This window comes from Heliangelus exortis, chromosome 6 (assembly GCF_036169615.1).
Source record: "Heliangelus exortis chromosome 6, bHelExo1.hap1, whole genome shotgun sequence".
Taxonomy (NCBI): Eukaryota; Metazoa; Chordata; class Aves; order Apodiformes; family Trochilidae; genus Heliangelus; species Heliangelus exortis.
The window spans coordinates 32,053,338-32,073,614 of record NC_092427.1 but is presented as its reverse complement, the minus strand read 5'-3'; the positions used below and the strand labels follow the sequence as shown (position 1 = coordinate 32,073,614).

Genomic DNA, 20,277 nt, shown 5'->3' with positions numbered 1-20,277 from the left:
ACACCTCATTAGTTTTAGTATCTCTAGCTAACAAGCAGGAGTCATTTAAAGACTCATCTCACGCAGGCTGAACGTCCCAAACCTCCAGAAGGATCCATGAACAAGAGATGCACCCCACAGCCAGCTCCTGGGATGCTCCTTTTGTCCCTGCTGCTGTGGGACCTGCTGTCACCCTCCTTGGGGCTGCAGCATCCCGCCACTTGCACAGTTGAAGGCGACAAGGTGGGAGAGGTTTCCTCAGCACCTCTCACACTCTGTCACCCAGCGCAGTCCCAGTCACAGGCAGCCAAGCGTCACCCTCCATCGGCTTCATGTTCCCCTTTCAAGGTCAGGCTGCCCAGCAGAGCAGAGCCAGGCTCAGCAGCCTGCCAGGCTTCCCTTCCTTGCTGGAAGACACTCTGGGAGGCAGAAGCCCTGTTCAAGCACACAGAGGTAACAGGGACAGGAGTGAAAATCTACCCCCAAGGGTGCCCGAAATGTTCTGCTCACCCCAGAAATCCCCTGGTATTGCCGGGGGAAAAGAAGTTAAAACACCACAAAGGGAGGTAAAACCTTCCCTGAGAAGAGTCGAGGTGCGTGGAGCAAGCCTTAACCTGAGAGTAGACTTGTCCCTGCATGACCCACTGGTGACTGGGCTGGGATAGCCTTCATAGCAGGAGATGTCTGGGGTCCCCATACCCACCATCCAGGGAAGCCCCATCAGCCCGTGCCACCCTACCCAGCCACAGCAGCCTTGCAAACTGCAGCACTTCCTAACAGATGAGCTGACATGGGACAACCAGCACTCACCCTCCTCTCCCAGCTGGGGAAACTGAGGCACAGGAGGACGAGCAAGGCAGGAATGACAGTCTCTCTCTCTCTCCATACCCTGACCATAGCAAGACCCTTGTCTATCAATTTCCATGGCATGGTGACTCTGCTCCATGCACCTTCCTGGCCAGGGGAGTGGGTGCCTCTGGCCAGGGTTCTCCAGCATCCCCCACCCCAGCAGGAGACCCCCCAACTCTGCCTGGGGAAGACAGCCCAAGATCAGCTGATAGGAGCCAGCACTCGCTTTACTAAACGATGCTGCCCACCACTGGGCTGAGAGACCCTGCAAAGGTCTCCTCTGGAGCAGAGACCCTGGCCAAGCCAGTATGTCCCAGTCCAGCCCAGCACAGGACAGGTTAGTCTCACCCACATTAATTTGAAGAGTTCCCTGCCAAGCCCCATCGAGCATCCGCCTCACAGCCCCAGGCTGGCTCAGCATGTCCCAAAGCTCTGGGCAGCATCCAAAACCTGTAGGTCCCTTCTGCTTGGAAAGGGTGATCAAAGGCATGAGAAAGGCTGCAGACATATCAGGAAACTTCCCAAACAAGAGAGCAAAGCTGGCAAAGGGGGCTCCTGACTGTCCTGCTGGATTTTTCTAGCTCCGGATGCTTTTTAGCCAGTTTGGAGAGGGGTTGGAAACATGTCCTGGACAACCAAACAGATAGTGCAAAGACAGCTCCCAGGTGAGGAAGGTTTTTATGTCTGCCTCCATCCCTTGGGTCCCAGCCCTGGTGTACAGGGAGGCCAGCAAGCTGGCTGCGAGCAGGGGGAAGCCGTCCGCGTTGACTTTGGCAGTGCATTTGTCTACACTGTCTTAGCAATTTCATGTCCACAGATTAAATAACATATCCCCAGCTCTGGGACAGGAAAGCCAGATTTATGGCAAAAATCCTGCCCCCCCCCCCATGCTGGGTTCTGCCACCACCTCTGCCACCAACCCTGGGCATCTGACTTGGCTTTTGGCATGGCAACCATCACCTTGGCTGGCAGGGAGGGGGAGCTGGAGACTGCCAGGGATATTGAGAGACCATGGGAACATCCCAGGCTAATGGATTTTGGCTGTGGGTGTATTTGTGGCAATGGAAGAGGCACAAGTGACCCTCTGGAAAGTCTCGAGACAGAGACCAGCTGCCATGGCTGGTAGCACTTACCAAGGCATCTACCTGCTTCATGATGCTCTCCCCCGGGGACGGCTGCAGTCAGGCAGGAGGAAGGGGAGGGTGAGCAAAAGGCAAGCAAGAGAGAAGGAGAGAGAGATTGAAAGAGAGACAAGCACACAGAGCAGGGGCCGGGGTCAAAAGTTCCCCCAGGCTATTTCTAGCTCTTCCTAGGAAATACGCCACGGTCCTGTTTCCTTCCCTGCCCAAGAACGTTTCTGCTCTTCCTAAAGGCTGAGAATCCCTCGAAACACAAATACGGAGCTGCGGCAATGCTCCAGTACCAAGGATGCTGATATTCTGCCTCCTGGCAGCCACCCGCTGCACTGGGCCACTGTCATGGATGGAGAGAGCTCAGCCAAACCCTGGGCACACTCCATGGTGGGCACCCAGTGCCCCCACACCTCTGGGATCCCATCCAGATCATGCATGAACAGATCCCATAGCCAGGAAGTCTCACCATAATGGGGAGAGCTCGGCATGGTCCCACACCCAGCCTGGCCCCAGGCCACAGACAGGCACAGCACCCCAAGATAAACCCAGCCCCACAGAGCTGGTGAAGGACCCCAGCAGGAGCAGAGCAGGGGGCCAACATACTCAAAAAAAGGGGCAGATTAGGTGATGTGCCACTGTAGTCCATGCAGAGCTTTGACACGGGGCTGGGGGACAGGAATTATCTTCCTGGGGCAGAGGAGAATGTCTGGATTCCAAATAAAGGGAGCAGGAGGCAGACTGCTCTATCTGGGGACAGCTGGTTGGGGTGCCTGTGGGTGGCACAGCAAAGGGACCCAGCTGGATGGCTCATGGAGGTCTTGGGACCAACAGAACCCCTGAGACCAGGCTGCTCTGGTCCTGGCAGCAGGGCCAGGGCTGCCACTTCCACGGGATGGGGCAAACTCCTTTCGATTTCCTCCCCAAGCCGCAATAACGGTCCCAGCTCAAAGCCAACATGTTTTTGCTAGTGATAAGTGCCCAAAGAGGCTGGCAGGGGTGGGGGGTGCAGGCAGAGATTAAACCTGGGGCAGATAACCATTCTGGGGCCCCAAGGTGGGCAGCACACTCTGCTCCCACCCTATCCCCTTGCTGGGGCTCACATGTGTGCTTGCAGAGGACCATCCCCTAAACTCACTTTTCAGGCAAGACCTCTGCTCAACTATAGGGTGCCCAGCCCAGGGCTCCTCATGAGGCACGGCCACCCCAGCACTGCCAGGCTGCCAAGCCCAGAGCTGAAACCCCGCCGGGGCCTCCTCTCACTGGCGCCTGCCCCAGCAGGCCTTGGCACATGTCCGGAGCAAGAAGGAAGGGCGGCTGCACCAGCCCCTGGCAATGCCAGCCTCTCCACCACCACGTGCCCATTCTGCCCACTGCCACGGGCACAGCCAGACTGGGGACTGGGCAGGGGGGCTGTTCTGCTAGCAAGATGCTGCCTGGTGGGCACTGCCATGCCATGCTTCCCAAAGCTCTGCCCCAGGCATGCTCCAGCTCACAGTGCTCTGCTCACTGGTGCCCTGCCATGCTCAGAGCCCTGCCGTAGCCTGGAGCAGGATGGCAAGGGAGCACGGGTGCCTGCCCAGCATCCCCACACCGAGTGTCCGGAGATGGGACACACAGCTGTTTTCCTTGTGTCAAGAGATAAAAGGGTGGGTGGGAAGGGCTTTGTGTAGCCCCTGCCCCAGTTGCTCATTAAAGGTCCCCAGGAGGGACAAAAGAAATGGGTGACAATAACAAGGGACACAACGTGCGGCCTTGGGCGCCCTGAGCCAAAGGCACATCTGGTAGAGCCATCTCCAGGCATGCAAGAAACCGCCCCAGCTCCAGCCAGGGAGGGGACACCCTCGGCGCCAGGGGACCCCAGAGTCAAGGCCAGTCACGTCCCATCTGCCTGTCGTCCCCCAAGAAACTGACACACCCCCAAAAATTGCTGGCTCCAGGAGTCTCATGATGGCTGGGCTTCCCCAGCCCGTGCTGCTCAGACATGGGATGACCTGCAGCCATCACCACTGCAGGACACAGCACTGAAATGGAGGAGAGGAGGGACATTACTCCCAGCACAGGACCACTATGGCTTTAGGGGTACCCTGAAGCCTCCAGGCAGAGAAAGCCCCACACCCAATACAGACGAGGGGGTTTCATCCCAGCCAGCTTCCCTAGAGCCCTTCCTGCCACCCACAGCTTGTGCTGGCAGGGTTCACTTACCAGCTCATAGTTGACAGCAGGGGAGCAGGGGGTCACAGCCTGCAAGGAAGGAGAAAAAGGGCCAGGATTAGACCAACCCTGAGCATGAGGTGTGGGAAGGGACCAGGCTGCAGAGCATCCCCCCAACCCAGCAAACTCAGCGCCTGCCCAAGGGGCAGATGGGGACACCCACAGCCCAGTCACCCCGTGCAGGCATATAGGCAGCATTCCAAAGTCATGGTTGGACTCCCAGGTGACAGGAGCAGGCTCGGGGCCATGGTGGTGGTGCCATTTGTCCTCAGCCAGATGAACCGGGCAGCCCCAGCCCCGTGTGGGCACGTTGGACATGGCAGTGCAAGAGGCGACTGCCTGATGCCAAAAGTAGCTCCTGGAACAAACCCCAGCCCAGCCTCGTGAGCACTCCTGCAGCCAGCTGAACAGCCCGGCTATTGTAACCTTAATTACCAGCGGCAATTACTGACAATTAACCTTGGGTTTTGCGTGCACCCCAGTCCGCCGGGAAGCAGCGGCAAGCCAGGGTGGGAGCGGCAGTGCCTTTTTTGTCGGTGCCGGGGGCAGCAGGAACAGCCACTGTAGCCCTGCGTGTGCTTGGAGATGCCGCTGGTAGCTGGAGGGTGTGATTCGTTACACCTTGTGTTCTCTGAATCCCCTGCATGTCCCTGGGAGCGATGACCCCCATCCAGCCACCCCCTGCCCAAGCACACGTGCCAAACATCACTCATGGGATGGTCTCCCACCAAATCAGGACAGGGACACCTCACACCCTGCCCTTGGCCATAAAAAGCAGGATTTGCCCCAAACACCCCACTCAAAGTACACCATCACCACCCCCACAGAGTGGTGCCCAGCGCCTTTCCCCACCCCAGCCACCAGCTTGTTTGTTCCCATCCCGCCTCTCTGTTTTCTTCAGAGGTTCATTCTCCCGCTCCCTTCCCCTGCACATTATTATTATGATTTTATTCTAATGCAGAAACGCTTCCATAAAAGGCCCCTTTCCCTGCCCCGCGGCCCTGGCCCCACGCCAGCCTCCCTGGAATGTTCTCCGGCAGCGAGCTGCCGCGGACGGGGCCGGCGAGGGCCATGCCGTACCCCGCACCGTGCCCCGCACACCGCTGTGCTTCCCCCACGGCGACGCTCAACCAAGGGCCCCCGACCCCTAGCAGCCCCAGTTCCACAGGCTGGTGATGGAGGAAGAGGTGCAGCTCCCACACCACGGGACATGCTGGTCCCACAGACAGGTATTGTCTGTGCCTTCCCCTCCTGTTATCAGTGCTTAGCAGGCTACAAATGCTGCTGCATCTGGGAAAGGGAGAAAAATGGGGTGCCCGTGGTTTTAATTCCCTGCCCTAGCGGATTCTCTGATGTCTAATATGGGCTTGTGCTCATCCTACACAGCTCCTCCCATCCACAGAAGACACCAACCCAGGCACTCTCTCATCCCAGAAAGGCAGTTTTATGAGGGCTGCAGGAATGTCATGCTGTTCTTAGCTTCTGCCCCTCTCAAGTTTGGCTCAAACATGACCCAGGTTCAAGAAGAAGAGGGAAGACCCTGCCGCAGGCAACAGACCACTTCTTAAGGAAGTGGAGCTCCTGGTCCAGGGGTGCAGAAGCGTCCCTGCTGCCCCACGGGACCGGTGAGAGCATCACCCCTCACAGGACCACGGCAACCCCCAGGACCACCTCGGTCCCCAGGGACCCCTGCGTTCCCCAGTACAGGGAGGTGTAGGAAAAGCGAGGGGACCTGCACACCCCTGGTCGGGGTTTCGTCTTGCCGCAGCAGACACAGCGGCCTTTCTTCTCCCCCCCAAACGGTGTTTGCATTCCTGCTGCCTGGCCCCCGCCGCCGCGACCCCGCCGCCCAGCAGCCCTGCCCAGGAATGTGAGGAACGAGGCGCAGCGGGGCTGCCGCCCACCCCGCCAGCCCCCACCGCCCCCCGCCCGCCCGGCCCCCCAGGTCGCAGCCCCATCCCTCCCAGAAGCCACATCCCCCGAGCTGCTGCCTCGAGACCCGGATTTTGCCAATCAGCAAAATTGGTTTCTCAGCGAAAGAGGCCCCACGGTCACGAGTGGTCGGGACATTCTGATGTCTCATAAAGGGTTGGGCACACCCTGCAGTCATCCCCTGGAGAGCAGTGATGGGATGGCTCACTCATAGCCAGCTGCCACCATACCTAGAGAAACTCGATACCATCAAAATGTCCAAGCCCAGAAGTAAACACCTGGTCAGCAAAACCATGGCAGCCCCTGGCCACACTGCCCCAGGGCAAAGGAGCCCATGGGAGCCTTCCTTCATAAAATCTCAACAGCTGCAACTCAGGCACCAGCCCCTGCACCCCAGATCCCTGCTGGGACCTCAGCATACACTTCACAAGCACTGAGTGAGGCTGGAGGGATGCAGACATTCACCACGTACCCAGTGATGGGACACCCTAGAGCCTTCTCCATGCTGCAACCACCATTCACATCTCCCTTCCTCCCAAACCCTTCCTCTCCCTCCTCCTCCCACAGCAAAATAACCCTTGCAGCCACAGAGGTGCCCAGGGGCATCACCGGGTCCTACTCCCTCCATAGCATCCCTTCAAGTTGTAGCGCCAGCACACAGGGTGCCAGCACACAGGGTGCCAGTGTGTAGGGCTGAGAGGACACAAACCTCCATGGAGGGGCCTTATTATTCAGAAGCAGGCTGGGTCAGTGCAGCACTGGGCACAGGGTGGACTGAGAAGCACAGGGGTTCCCCTCAGCCAGGCTGCTGAAGAGGGCAAGTGCTGGCCCACAGCCCGTGGCATGGCCCACCCAGCTGCCGGTAGGAGATTCAGGCCCATCTCTGACGCATATCCCTTCCTCTGGGTGTTGGTTTTTGTTTTTCTCTTCCCCAGGAGCTCCGATAAACATTCCCTAGCTGGCTGATATCCGGGCCAGTGCTGACCCTTGCGATGCCAGGAGCAGCCACAGCACCAGCCTCTCTGGTCCTTGCATGGATCCTGGCACACCAGAGCCACTTCCCTCAGCCAGGCACACAGACCCAAAAAGCAAGCCCAGCTGGTGTGGTTGGAGCCGGAGATGCGCTGTCAAAAAGGATCCCCCAGCATCCTGGACCCCACACACAGCAAGTCAGCATCAGGCAGGCACAACCCTTCTGGGCCCCCTACTCAGAAGGGATGTGGATCCTGAAAGAGAGGAGCAATGCATCCTACTCCTTCCAGCCCTCAGGAAAAGGGTCCCCTGCCCAAATCACTCAGCAGGCTGGAAATGCAGCTGCCAAAGAAGATGATGACTCGGTGGCTGGATCAGAATCCCACACGGTAAGACTGGGGTGGCTCTGACACCAGTTCAGCCCACGCCACCTCGTGGGGAACCTCATGTGGTCCCACATCACCCCCAGGGGACCTGTTCCTCCCTAGCAAGGTAATCTAAGCTTTGTGCCATTCACATCTCAGCCGGGCTGCACATGCATCCCACAGCCCTCTGCTCTACCCAAGACCCACATGCAAGAGGAAGGTCCCAGGAACAGTAAAGAGTTGCAGAGCCCTTTTCCTCCTCACCAATCCCTCCAACCCTGCTGCAGCCATTAAGATCTGCCAAACCCCCCTCTTAGCTGTGGTTTGAGGCAGAGCAGGAGCCCTGGCTCTGGCACCTCACATCAGGCACTTTAAGAGGACAGTTTGGGAACACCAAAATTGGGGATGTCAGGGAAGGATTTCCGCTCTACAGCAACCCTGTTTCCCCCTTCCTGATGGGTCCGCCAGCAGCATCCTTCTGTCCTACCAGCCACACGGGACTATAGGGTCCAGACTCAGAGACTGCCCCTCCAGCCACACCTCCGCCCTGCACAGGGGTAAGATCCCCCCTGCCCACACCACGTGCTGCTTGCTCCTGCCCTTGCATTTCTCGCAGCTCTGGCAAAATCTCATGTTTATGCAACAAGTCCCCGGCAGGAGGACGGCATGTTTCCATTTGCACCCACTCCCCCCTCGCCCCAGCTCCACCCTGCCCAGCCATGCAGAGTTTCACCCCCCTGGCACAGGGGGCCAGGGGATCAGGCAGCACTCTGGCACCACGTAGCCCCTCTCTGCCCGTACCAGCATTCAGGGGCTCTGCTCTTTTTGGGGTTCCTCCTCTCAGACACTGGTAACCAGCAGCTGTGCCGAAGGGCCAGGGAGCGGCTTGGCTGGCGGATTGGGGTGAGTCAGGCTGGGCTGATGCAGGGGCACAGAGGTCTTGCCGCTCCCAGGCTTCCCTCTGAGCATCCCCAGCCCACCCTCCAGCTGGGCCAGGGATTGTCACCATGCTGTCCCCTATGTGCCCCGTGCCAGGGCTGAGTCCTCTGTGCAGCCTTGCCTCTGCATTGCTCCTGCTGCTGGTACCTGGGGAGGATTCAGCACAGGAAAGAGCCACCACCATACCAGGGACACCCCCCAGGCTGGGATGAACCCAGTTGCCTCTCTCTCCCCTGGTACATCCCCAGGGAGTTGTCCCTTAGACCATCCCAACCAGGAAGGAGACAGCAGGGCCAGGAGAGAGGTCACCAGGTGCGCCCAGCCCTGCAGATCAAGGCTGAGATACCGTGGGACACCAGCTGTTCCACCACACAGTGTCCCCAGAAGCCACCAGTCGCACCCGGAGCCTGACAGCTCCCAGTAGTCCCTGGTTGTCCCCACCATGGGCACATGGGACAAGGGAGGCAATGCACGAGAAAGCTCTAAGGGATTGTGATGGAGGCAGCAGCACCAAAATAGCCCTGGTTTCAACCCAAATAAGGGCAGGTCCCAGCTCTGGGGTGGTTTGAGCAATCAGCCCCAGGACTGACAAGTGCCAACTACGGGAAGGGGGAGAAGGTAGCATCCCCAGGCCTGCTGGGAGAGAAAACGTGTTTTTTTGGGGTCAGGAGGGGAATAGAGGTGCCTCTGCATGCCCAGGACAGGGGCTGGCCGGGCCCCTCCAGCAGACACTGGCTCAGCACAGGGCTGGCCACAAACAGGGATGTGCTGTGCTCCAGTGCCTAAAAAGGCAACATCTGCAGGCAGCAGGTCTGGATCTGGCCCTGTGGGCCAGAGCCTGTCTGGCACCAGACCCACAGCCCGAGCCCTGCTCAGCTGCCAGCATCTCCCCATAGGTGCTGCCACCCCACTGCAGGGACACCCCTCACCACAGTGCCCACAGTCTGCCCCAGTGAAGGGCACAGGGTCACACCCCCTACCAGCCTGCTCCAAAGGAGGACATGGGGGTCACAGCCCCACCTCCCCTCCCGCTAGCTCCAAAGGAGAATGTGGGGATCACTGCCCCTCAGCCTGCCCCAAGGGCATGAGGGCATCTATCACCCTACACCCAGCCTGTTCCAGTGGAGGACATGGTGGTCCCCCTGGCTTCTCATCAACCTCCCCAGCCCCAAACCAGCTACGTGGATTGGCATGGGAGCAGTTCCCACAGCAGACACTGGCTGGCAGCAGCCATCAGTGGGACTGGCTGGGATACAGCCTACTGCTGGGAGCTACAGCAGGATTGGTTCATGCTCAGGTTCTTACATGGCATTGGTCAACCACTGGATTCTCAGATGGGATTGGTCAGTGTATGGATTCTTAGGTGGTATTAGTCAGTGCAAAAATTCTCACAGGGGATTGGTTGATACATGGATTCTGACATGGGATTGGTCAGACTAGAGATTCTCATACAGGATTGGTCAAGAGCAGTGATTCTCAAGCAGGATTGGCCAGAGCAGGGATTCCAGCACAAGACTGGTGAGTGAACAGATACGCACATGGAACTGGACAACAAATGGATTCTGACATGGGATTGCTCAGAGCACTCACATAGGACTGGCCAGCACGTGGGCCCATTAACAGGCTGTCTGTGCCCTGTCATAGGCACTTGTGGGTCCCTGCCCCATGGATCTCATCTACCCCATGGGTCAGCCATGCTGGTGGAGCATCAGGCAAGACCCATCACAGAAACCCTAATGCAGGCTTTGAGCTGCCCCATGGCATCAGTGGCACCTAGAAGTGCCCATGGGGCTGTGCACTACCTCAAGGGGTCAAGGTGCCCAAACAGGCCACATCTGTCCCAGGGAGTCTGTGCCCCCAAGCACTAAGCCCAGGGCCTCCCCTCTTGGGGGAAAGTCAAGAGCAGATGGAGATGGGGATCAGCGCTGTGTCTCCACCCCATAAGTTAGAGCTAAATATCCTGCAGTGAACTGCTGAGAAGCACCCCCAAAACTGATGTCCTCCATCTGGGTAATTAGAGGCAGCCAGCACCGTGACAGGGTTCCCCAGGGAGGGGCTGCACGAGGCCAGGCACGGGATGCTGACACAGCAAGCAGAAGAGCATCCCAGGGCAGGGCACAGCTCTGCTCCACCAGATCCTGAAAACAAGTCAGGGTGCAAATGGACCCATTGGCTTGGGACCCCTAAAGAAGGCAACAAAGAGAGTCACAGCCCCAATGTACAGTGCCCTGCTTGGGGGGAGCAGCAGCCCCACGGGTTGCCACAAGCCCTGCCCTTCCTGAAACGGACCAGCAGGATGGACAACAGAGGTTTCATTAGAGACAGTGTGGGCTGGGGGCTAATTTTCCCCCCACCCGCTTTCCTCAGAGGTGTCACCCCCAGGGATGGCTTTAGACTCCAGGCAGGACACACACTGCCCTCCCAGTTCCACCATGCTGTAGGGACAAGGAGTGCCTGCTTCGATGCAAACTCCCAAACTGTTTTCGCAGCAGATGTCACCCCCCAGCACACTCCATGAAGACCCTGGGGTGCAGCCACTGCCACCCCCCTGTCCCTGCCAGCTGCCCCCCACCACCCACACCGGGGTCACCGGTCCCACACCGGGGTCTGACCACGATGCCAAGCGAGATCAGGCGCCCCGGGAACGCAGCAATTCTTTTCTTTTCTTGTTTTCCCCTTAAAACCAAGAGGCTGATGCCTCGCTCGGCCGTTTCCTCTCCCAGGAGCACAGCCCAAAAACATCTGCGCCGGGACCTGCCCTGCCGGGTTTAACCCTCTGCGGGCCTGACGGCGCCGCTGGGCCGGGGGTCCCTGCCCGGCGGGAGAGGGGGGGGCGTAGGGGGGGGCCTGGCACCCGCCGGGGCAGCCGGGCTCCTCGCCACTCATTAACCCGGTGTTTAACCATTGACGGTTCTGCGGCGACACGGGAGAGGGGGGTTAACCCCTAGGCTGCCATGGACTCCTGGTCTGGGGCTGTCCCTCCCGTGTCCCCCACCCCGGGGTGACAGGCACCCGCCCGGCATCGCCCCACTCGCGGCCGTGGGGCGAGAGCGGGGTGCCGGTGGAGGACCCCGCTTTCCCGCGCAGCCCTTGGTCTCCAGGGACGGGTCCCTACGCACTTCAAAGGGGACGCAAACCTCAGCTCCTCTATGTCCCCAACCGGGGTACACTGCAGGTCCTCTTGCTGAGGTGGGTACGGGGGACACGGCCCCCCGAGCAGCTCATAGCTCCCAGCCGGCCCTCACCCCCTCCCCAAATTCTCCTCCCTGCGAACACTGCATTGCTCCTTCCAGCTTCCCCTTATCCCCGAGACCACCCCTGGGGACCAACAACTGGGGACCCCCCAACACGGGGGGGCGGCACCCCCCCAAGCCACGCACCACCCTATCACTGGTCGGATGTCACGACTAGCCCCCTCCCCCTGAAGAGATGCCACCTCCCGCAGCGCACAATCCCCTCTCCCCGGGCCGGGGGGAGGGGGCTGGAGACCCCCGTGCCCCCGCCGCCCACCCGTACCTGGTTCATGACGCTCCCGAAATCCATCCGGGGTCCCGCCTGCCTACATCCGAAAGGGACGGCAGCGCAGCCTCACCTGGCCCGGGGGGCGCGCGGGGCGGCCGGGGGCGGCCGGAGTAGGCGGGGGTGGGGGGGTGGGGGAACAGGCGGGAGCCCGGCGTCGCCCGGGCGGGCAGGCGTGAAGGCAGACTGCAGGCAGAGCCCCCCTCCCTCCCCGGGCCAAGCCTGGAGAAGGAAGGAAGGAAGGAGGGAGGGAGGAGGGAGGGGAGGGAAGGAGGGGGAGAGACCGAAAGGTTTCGCTCCCCGCAAGCGGGACCCCGGCGATGGAGGAGCGCAGGGGGGTCCCACCGATCCCCTGCTCCCCTCCACTCCGCGGAGCAGCCGGGGGCTGGGGAGCTCGGGGTGCCAGCCCCGGCTCTGGGGAGGAAGGGGGGCCCGGGCGGCTTTTTCCACCACTCCCCTCCCTCCTCTCGCTCCTTCTCCCTCTTTCTTCTACTTTTCCCTCTCTCCCCAGCTGCACGGCGCGCTCCAAGTCCAGCCCCGCTCCGCTCCCCTCGCCTCCCCTCAAAACGCCCTTAAAGGCAACGGGGAGCCCAGCTCGGGCAGCGGGCCCTGGGCGAGGGGTGCTGGCAAGTGGGCAGGACCCCCCCTACCCCCAAAAAATACATCTTCCCACCTCCCCCTGCAAAGCCCCTCGGACCCCGTGCCGAGGGGCCACAGAGGGTGGAGGGGTGCAGCGGGGTCGGGGCCTTATCACCCTGCGTGACGCCACCGGCGTCCCTGTGCCCTTGGCGGGGGGGGGTGGCAGGGACAGGGGTGTGAGGCCCTGCTTGGGGCACTTTCTGCCTGGCACCCCCTGGCATGATTGGGTCCCCTATTTCTGCTCACAGGACTAGGGGACCAAATAATGTCCTTTGGGTGTCCTGCACTCCTGGTTTTGGGGGGATGTGAAGATTACCATCCCACTCCCCCAATTAAAAATAAAAGCCAAACTGCTGGAAAAGCCCTGGTTGTGTCCCTTGGCACGCAGAACCATGCCAATCGCCACTCGCCTGTCCCAAACCTGGGGTGTGTCCAACATCCCCTTTGCCTTCCTCCCATCTCCCTTCCTCCTCAGGGGCTCTGTGGCAATGGATGGATGGAGCCCTGTTCGCCCCAGCCACTCCTGAGGTGACCCAGCCCCAGCCTTGCACAAGTGAGTGCTCTGTGCTGGGAGACCCAGGAGTGAAGGGGGAAAGCCCCTGGCAGCAGAGAGCCCACCAAGCAGTGCCCCATAGAGCAGTGAGCCGGCTGGGGAGGCAGTGAGCCAGGCACCCGGCCCAGTGCTGTTGACATTTTCTCGCCCAACGCCTCCCCGTTCCTGTTTGCGTTTCCGTCCTCACACTGCGGGCTCAGCCAAAACGCTAGGGCTGGCTCTGCCGGCATGGGACAAGACCCTGGGGACAACCCTCTCCCAGAGGTCACCAGGGAGTGGTTGGTGGTGATGGGCTCTGCCTCTGCTCTCCTCCAAGACTCCTACAAGATGCATCTCCCTTGTGAGTGCAACCCCACTCCAGCAATTCCACTGGAGTTCCGCTCCATGCCTCAGTTTCCCTGGCAGCCAGATGGTGCTGTGGTATGGGAGCACCAATAGGCACCAGAAGATTCTTCCAGCTGCCAAGGACAAAGCACTGGACCCTGGAATTCTTGGGAGATACCTCCTCACACCTCTCCCTAACAAGCGCCAGCCCTGCTGCCCTCCCCAGCACCAAGGGCACAGGGCCAGACCCCAGTAACCACTGCTCTGGGGAAAACCCTGCCACCAGGATGTACTGGCATCCACAAACAAGACCCACTAACACCACAGACCCCAAAAAGCAAGCATCCCAAAAGGGGGAAACACTGCAGCTGGGATGGAGAGGCAATGAATGCCCCGCACCAGGGGAGCGGGACATGGACCCCAGCTTGACTTGGCACAGATCCTCACTTAGCTCCCCCCAGCCATGGCTCCTCCAGAGGCAGCCCCAGGACAGCTCCTGGGCCTTGGGAAACACCAGCAGCGGAAGAGCAGGGGCCAGATGGGAAACTGTCAGCAGCTAAGTGGGATGGAAGCAAGTGGATGAGCAAAGGGCACTGAACGCACGTCCCCGTCCCTGGGTAGGTGACGGGAGCTGTCCTCTGGGGAAATGACGTGTCCCCTTTGCAGGACAACGCCAGAGACAATATTCCTGAACTCCAGCCACTTCACAGAGCCGTGAGGGTCCAAGCACTGCTGGGAGTGGCTTCAGCCAAGTGTCTCAGGTGGTCCCTGCATCCCACAGAGTTCCCCCAGCACCTCCAAAAAAAACAGCCCCCATCTGAACCACCACCTCTGAGACCTAAAATAAGCACCCTTGAGCATCACCGCCTCATATCCATGGGGAAAAAGGGGAACCCAGGGAACAGGCACCAAAAGGGATCACCTCCAGAGGTGAAAGCATGCAGGGAGATGGAAGTCCCATTGCAGGATCTGTAGAGACCATTCTTGAGTTCAACCTTTCAGCTGTTTTGGGTTTGGTGCCACCTTTCAGATGGTTCTGGGGGTCCCTGGGGACTCAGCACCCTTCCCAGAGTGGGTCCCAGGAGGAGTGGTCATGGGGGATGCAAAGTGGTCTGAGGAGGGATTAAAAAAATGGGAAACATGGCAGAGACCTGCCACAGGAGCCCCCGTCCTGGGATCCTGACTGCCACCCCTGCAGGGCACTGGAGGGCTGGATGCAGCCCTGGAAACCCCCAAGGAGAGAGACTGGTGATCCCCACTGCCTCAGCTAACACCTCTGAGCCCAGCCCCAGCCAGGGCTCACCAGTGCAGCAAATATGGGCAATCTCAGCATCCCTGCTTCCCTGCTTGCTCTCCCCAGCCCAGCAGCACCCGGAGGGTGCAGAGAAGGGCCCCAGCTCCTCAGAGCAGCCAAGCCAACACCCCCCCCTCCCTCCCCCCCCAGAGCTGAGAGAGACCAAATATTTGGGTGGTGACGTAAAGAAGGAGAAAAAGGAAAGAGGGAGGAAATAAAGCCCAGAACTCCCTACAGGACCCACTGCGCAAACATGACCTGGCACGGCACCGGGGCAGGGTTGACCCCCAGCAGCCCCCCAGTCCTGCACCCTGTCTGGGCCTGTGCCAGGGCCAAGGACACATTCCTGTGGCATTCCTCCCCCCTCCACTGTCTGCGCTGTTGTGGAGACCAGGGGTGTTGCTAATTAGCTGTCCCAAAACACTGAGGAGGTGGCTCTTGATGCGTTATCGAGGTGAGGGACAAGACACACAGCTCCCCATGTGACAGGCACGTCACCCCCTCTGCTGTGCAGGGAGGAGGCAGCAGGGTAGAGTGGCTGGGGAAATGAGTGGGGACAGGGACAGCCACATGTCCCCTAGCATAAGCCCACTGCTGCTGGGACACAGATGTACCTTCCTTGCAGTCACCATCCCTGGCACAGCCACAGGCACCACAGCACAGCTTGCAGCCCCCAGCCATGGCACAGCTATGGGGTGTTCATCACCATGAGTTAAGCCAGCCTGCTCAGAAAAGGTCCAAACCACCCCCTGCCTCAGTTTCCCCTCCTTGCCCTTACTTGCTTTGAAGGCAAGGGGTTCCCCAGCACCTGACATATGACCCCTTTGCCAGCACTGTGCACCCCAACACGAGTCCCACTGCATCCCCCCCTTGCCATGGGTACATCAGTGCCATGGGCACAGGGAGCGATTGCTCTGGCCAGGACGTGCCTCACTGACCAGCCCTGGCCCTACTCCAGCCCCTGGTTTAATGATGGACAAAGCATTCCCCCCCGGCATCCCATCGCAGGGGGGCACTTGAAAAACAAGCCAGGCCTGGAGTGAGGCCAGTGGGGATGGATGGCACCAAGCTGGCAGCACATGCCTGTGAGCACCGGTGTGTGTACAAGCACATTCCTGCACACAGATGGATGTTTTTGCATGCACGTGCATTGCCCCGCAGGTTCATGCACACATGTGTACATATGTCATCACACATATGTGTGCACACACAATCATGCAAGTACACTCATGTTTGGGCACTCACACACACAGCCCAGCAGGCTCCAGCACCGGCTGTCAGCTCCCTGGGGGGAGATGCCAGGAGACAAGGCAACCCCCAGATGCCTCAGCCCCATGCCATGTGCTATCCCTCAGTTTCCCCTCTCGGCCCAGCCCAGAACCCCTACTCCCTCAGGACCTGTGGGTCCTAGTGTGGCATGGTATGAGCAGGAGAGGCTGGAGCCCTGGCAGGGCCAGGGGCTGGCAAAGCCAACACTTCCCAGAACTGCCCGCCGGCAATCGCCAGACGATTCAGCAGCCAAATGCCACAGCTCTCCCCAACCTCAGCCAAACCTGCCATCACCAGGAGAAGCATCATTCTCCATCTTTTCTAAGTCTCTCCAAGCGGCACCATGGCAAAATCCAGTTCTGGTTGGAGGGACTGCATCCCATGTACACGGACAGGGTACACGGACAGGGTACACGGACAGACCCAGCACCTCCCTTGCTCTATGACTTGGGAGACATCTGCATGACCCCTCTGTCCAGAGCTCCCTTGGGCCCATCCTTCCATCCCAGCTGGAGGGCAATGTCACCACCAGATCCTGTCTGTGCCAAGACAAGGGCTCACCCATGCCTGACCACTGCCATGAAAAGCACTGCACACCATGCTGTGTCCCCTACCTCCCACTGCCTTGGGCAGGGTTTCAAGACTCAGTTTCCCTACTTTTCAAAGGAAGCTACACCCCCTCCTGCTTTAGTCATGAAGTATCAGTGTGGGAAGAGAGGAAGAGGGCAGGCTGGGGGGGTCAGATACACAACAGTGTCCATCTACCCGTCTGTCCCCCTGGGAGGGAGGTTTGCTAAGCAAGGAAAAATCCCCGGGTGGAGGGGCTGGGCTCAAGAAGGGCCTTACATGGGCATGGGAACAGCACTGTGCTTCCCAGCTGATGTGTGTGTGGCTGCCCTGGCCCCTGCCAGAGCCACCCACAGGCACTGGGCACCCCGCCAGCATCACTGCCACCACAGGGCACAGGTCCCACTGCTGTCCCATGAACTGTCCCTTAACCACGGGGGAACTAGAGGGGTGCAGGTCACTGCCAAGGTGCAGATCCTGCCTGCCCTGGCACAGTTCTGACCTCTCACTGACTCCTTCAGGACACAGCACTCACCAGCACCCCAAAACCTCCCTGCCTCCCCCATATCCTCATCACACCCATGATAATCCCTGGCATCCCACACTCATCACCTCCAGTACAACCATTCACATATATCCCACCAGCACCTTTACCCACACCCCTATCTCTCTCTTCTCCCCCTCCTCTCGCTATATCCACTCCATTTGTGGTTTGTAACTGGGGGTTCCCCCTCTGGGCCAGGAGGTGGCTGTCTGGGAGCCAACTGTGCTGAGGGGCAGCCGGGGGAGTAGGACAAGGTGCCAGAGCAGGTCCCAAGGGAGTAAAGATGGGGACCAAGGGGAAGATGTTGCCAATAGCATGGTGGGACACCATCCAAGGCCAGAAATCACCAGAGAGGGGGACACCAGGACCTCAGCAGTATCTTCAGGGTAGGAGAAGGAAGAGTTGCGGGGGTACAGCTGCCAGGAATTTGTGGGTGAGACCAACTTCCCACTCCAAAGTATACTGGGGGGGCAGGGGTTAAATGTGAGGGGCTTCAGGTAGACAAGAGGCCATTTTTTCTCTGTGCCAAGCCCCCTCCCCACATGCTCTCTCCCCAGAGACCCTACAATAACAAGCCGGCGTGTGAGTCAGCTGGCCGCTTGCCCGGCCCGGAGGAGCCCCTCCCTCGGCGCTGGCCCAAAGGAGTTCTGCAGAAGGCCCCTGGCCATGGCCCCATGCACGCATCCCCCCAGCAGCACAGCCCTTGGCTAGCTGGCCCCACTGAGGGGGCTGCAGCTTCCAGCGAGCGTGGGAAGGGTGACGGAGGCTAATGAAATGCAGCCGGCCACAGGAGCAAGCCACGGGTCTGTTCCTGTGCGCAGGATACCCAGATGCTGAGACCCTGGTGTGATCCCTCCCTATTGGTGCACAATCCCATGTCAGACATCAGAGAATTCCCACTGGGAGCACGCGCATGGACACACACACACACACACACACACACACATGCTTCCCGACACTCCTTCCTGCTTGGAAACTTCTGGCAGATACTCCCCACCACTGTCTGCCATACTGCGGGCATCCCCTCTCCCCATGCCCTCTTTGTCTTTCATGACACCACAGTAAAGCCACCTCCTCTGCCCTCAGACCTCAGGTGTCTTTGGCACATGGTCCCAGGGCTGGCAGGGTCCCAAAGAGAGCATAGGGTTCCTCAGGCTGGCACAGGGTCCCTGAGGATGCAGAGGGTCACTGGGGTGGCACAGCGTCCTAGGCTGGCACAAGGTCCCCAGGGTGGCACAGCCCCACCAAGCCTCCTGGCCACCTCTGCCCTGTCTGCTGAGCACCCGGAGTGCCAGGCATGTCCCCACGGTGCACCCACAGCCCCCACTCCTCTGACACCTCAGCTGGGGCTCGGTTCCAGGGCTGCTCCCAGCGCCTGCCCCGCGCCACCACCCACGCTGCAGCACCCTGCACAGCCCGACGCGTGCCCAGCCCCTGGCACTGCCCCCCGGGCCCTTCCTCTCCCTCCCTGCCCAGCCGGGCACGGGCACAGGCATGTCCCAGCCTACGCGTCCTGCCTGGGGTGCGCCAGCCTCTTCCCGCCCGAAATGCCAGCCCCTGAGCCACCTGGCACATGAGCTTCCCCAGGGATTCAGGAACATGCAACCTCCCATGCCCCAGCAGCACAGCAGCAGGCACTGTGCCCACCTCTAGCTCCCTGGAGATCCTCAGTTGCTGCAGGATCCCCCTCCACCAGCATGGCAGCTGGAGAGATGGACATCACCAGCGGGCATCCTCGGCTCAGCTCCTTCCTCCCAGCAGATCCGCCCCCAGCGGCGCAGGGTACAGGCAGAAGTGCTAAGCCTGCCAGCCTGCTGCCAGCAGCGCATGGCACCCACAAGCAGGGCACTCTGCTTCAGGCACCAGGCCACAGATCCCTGACAGCCCTGCCTTGAGCAGGGCTGCACCCCAAAACAAACCAGTGACACCAGTTCTACCATGACCAGCCCACAGCCACCAGCCCATCTGGGTGCCCTTCCGGTGGGGTCAGCTGGCATGGACTATGGTATCCCCCCTCCAAGTCCCAGTGCCCTTCTGGCCAGGGACAGCCATGCCTCAGGGTACCAGCCTTACCTTGGCTTGGCACTTGGTGTGGCAGGAGAGCTTGCAGCCTGCAGGAGAGAGGGGAGAGATGGTTAGTGGGGCAGGAAAGGGGGCACTGCCATCGGGTAGGCGGTGGCACCCTACCTACAGGGCAGGACAGGGAGTAACAACCCACACAGCAGACCACAGAGCACCTTGGGCACCAGGCACAGGCTGCAGGAACACCTCCACATACACCTGGGTGCCTGTGCCTTTTACACACACATGCATGCAGCACTCATCCACACGCACAAGCCGTGTCCAACCCAGTGCCACCAGGCACACATGCAAACCCCAGTGATGAACAGTGTGAAGTGAGGCCATGCACCAACATGTCTCACAAGGCCTCACACCTGCACCAGCGTGCACAACAGCAATGTGGGGGTGCTGCCAGTGCCTGTGCCCCCACCTGCCCGCACGCTGCTGTTGCACGCTCGTGCCCACACCCCTGCGGAGGACAGTGCATCCACAGAGTCAGTGCAAGCGTGTCTTTGCTGCTGCTAAGGTCACACACTTAGAAAGGGCACCACCACAGAGCACCGTCATGCCACCCCGGCATCCCAGCAAAGCCACATCCCATCTCCAAGTCACATGCAGGCTCAGGACACCCTGTAAAGATGTCCCATTGCAAAGAGACACGAGGGGCCAGAACACCCTGCAAAACCACATGTCCCACCCCCAGGAGACACGAGGGTCCCCGCCCAAGCCCTGTGTCCCCTTGGGGTTGTTTCCTGTGGTGCAGGAAGCCACATTGTTCCCATGGCCAGCAGTCTTTCCGCCCGCATTCCTCGCACAGGGCTCGCCAGCACAGCACACGTGCAAGGGGCTGTGGCAATGCCTGCATCCCAACAGGCGTGGCAGAGGCTGTGAGCACACACACACGTGGCACAGACTTACATGTGTGTGCACACATGTGGTGACAATGGCACACTCACTGCACGCATGTGTGGCACACACACAGCCACCATACCCACATGTGCAAGTGCCTCCACAGGACACCCTCAGCTCCCATCCTCCTTCCCAAAGGCAGTGCTCATGCTCTAGCACACCCATGGGCTCCCCCTCTAACATGTGTGTGAGCTCAAGTTGGTACAGGTGCACGTTCC

At 60.1% G+C, this 20,277-nt stretch overlaps 1 protein-coding gene and 1 long non-coding RNA gene across 17 annotated transcripts in view; one reads left to right on the top strand and one right to left on the bottom strand.

The window, feature by feature from the left end:
- The window catches only part of TNS1 (tensin 1), a 69,120-nt gene that overhangs the window by 41,506 nt on the left and 7,337 nt on the right, over window positions 1-20,277 (bottom strand). For 11 of the 16 annotated variants that reach the window (XM_071747733.1, XM_071747735.1, XM_071747732.1 and 8 more), the window contains exons 3-5: window positions 19,163-19,200; window positions 4,164-4,202; window positions 1,962-2,003 (exon numbers count right to left, since the gene is read on the bottom strand). In XM_071747733.1, coding sequence (XP_071603834.1) covers window positions 1,962-2,003; window positions 4,164-4,202; window positions 19,163-19,200 — 119 coding nt within the window. Of the gene's footprint in view, window positions 1-1,961; window positions 2,004-4,163; window positions 4,203-11,896; window positions 12,567-19,162; window positions 19,201-20,277 lie in introns of those variants that run through there. The other 5 variants (XM_071747742.1, XM_071747736.1, XM_071747743.1 and 2 more) reach the window with 5 other exon arrangements.
- LOC139797820 (uncharacterized) lies at window positions 11,113-12,899 on the top strand. Its single transcript, XR_011726586.1, has 2 exons — window positions 11,113-11,569; window positions 11,674-12,899. It is a non-coding gene; the product is annotated as an uncharacterized lncRNA (long non-coding RNA).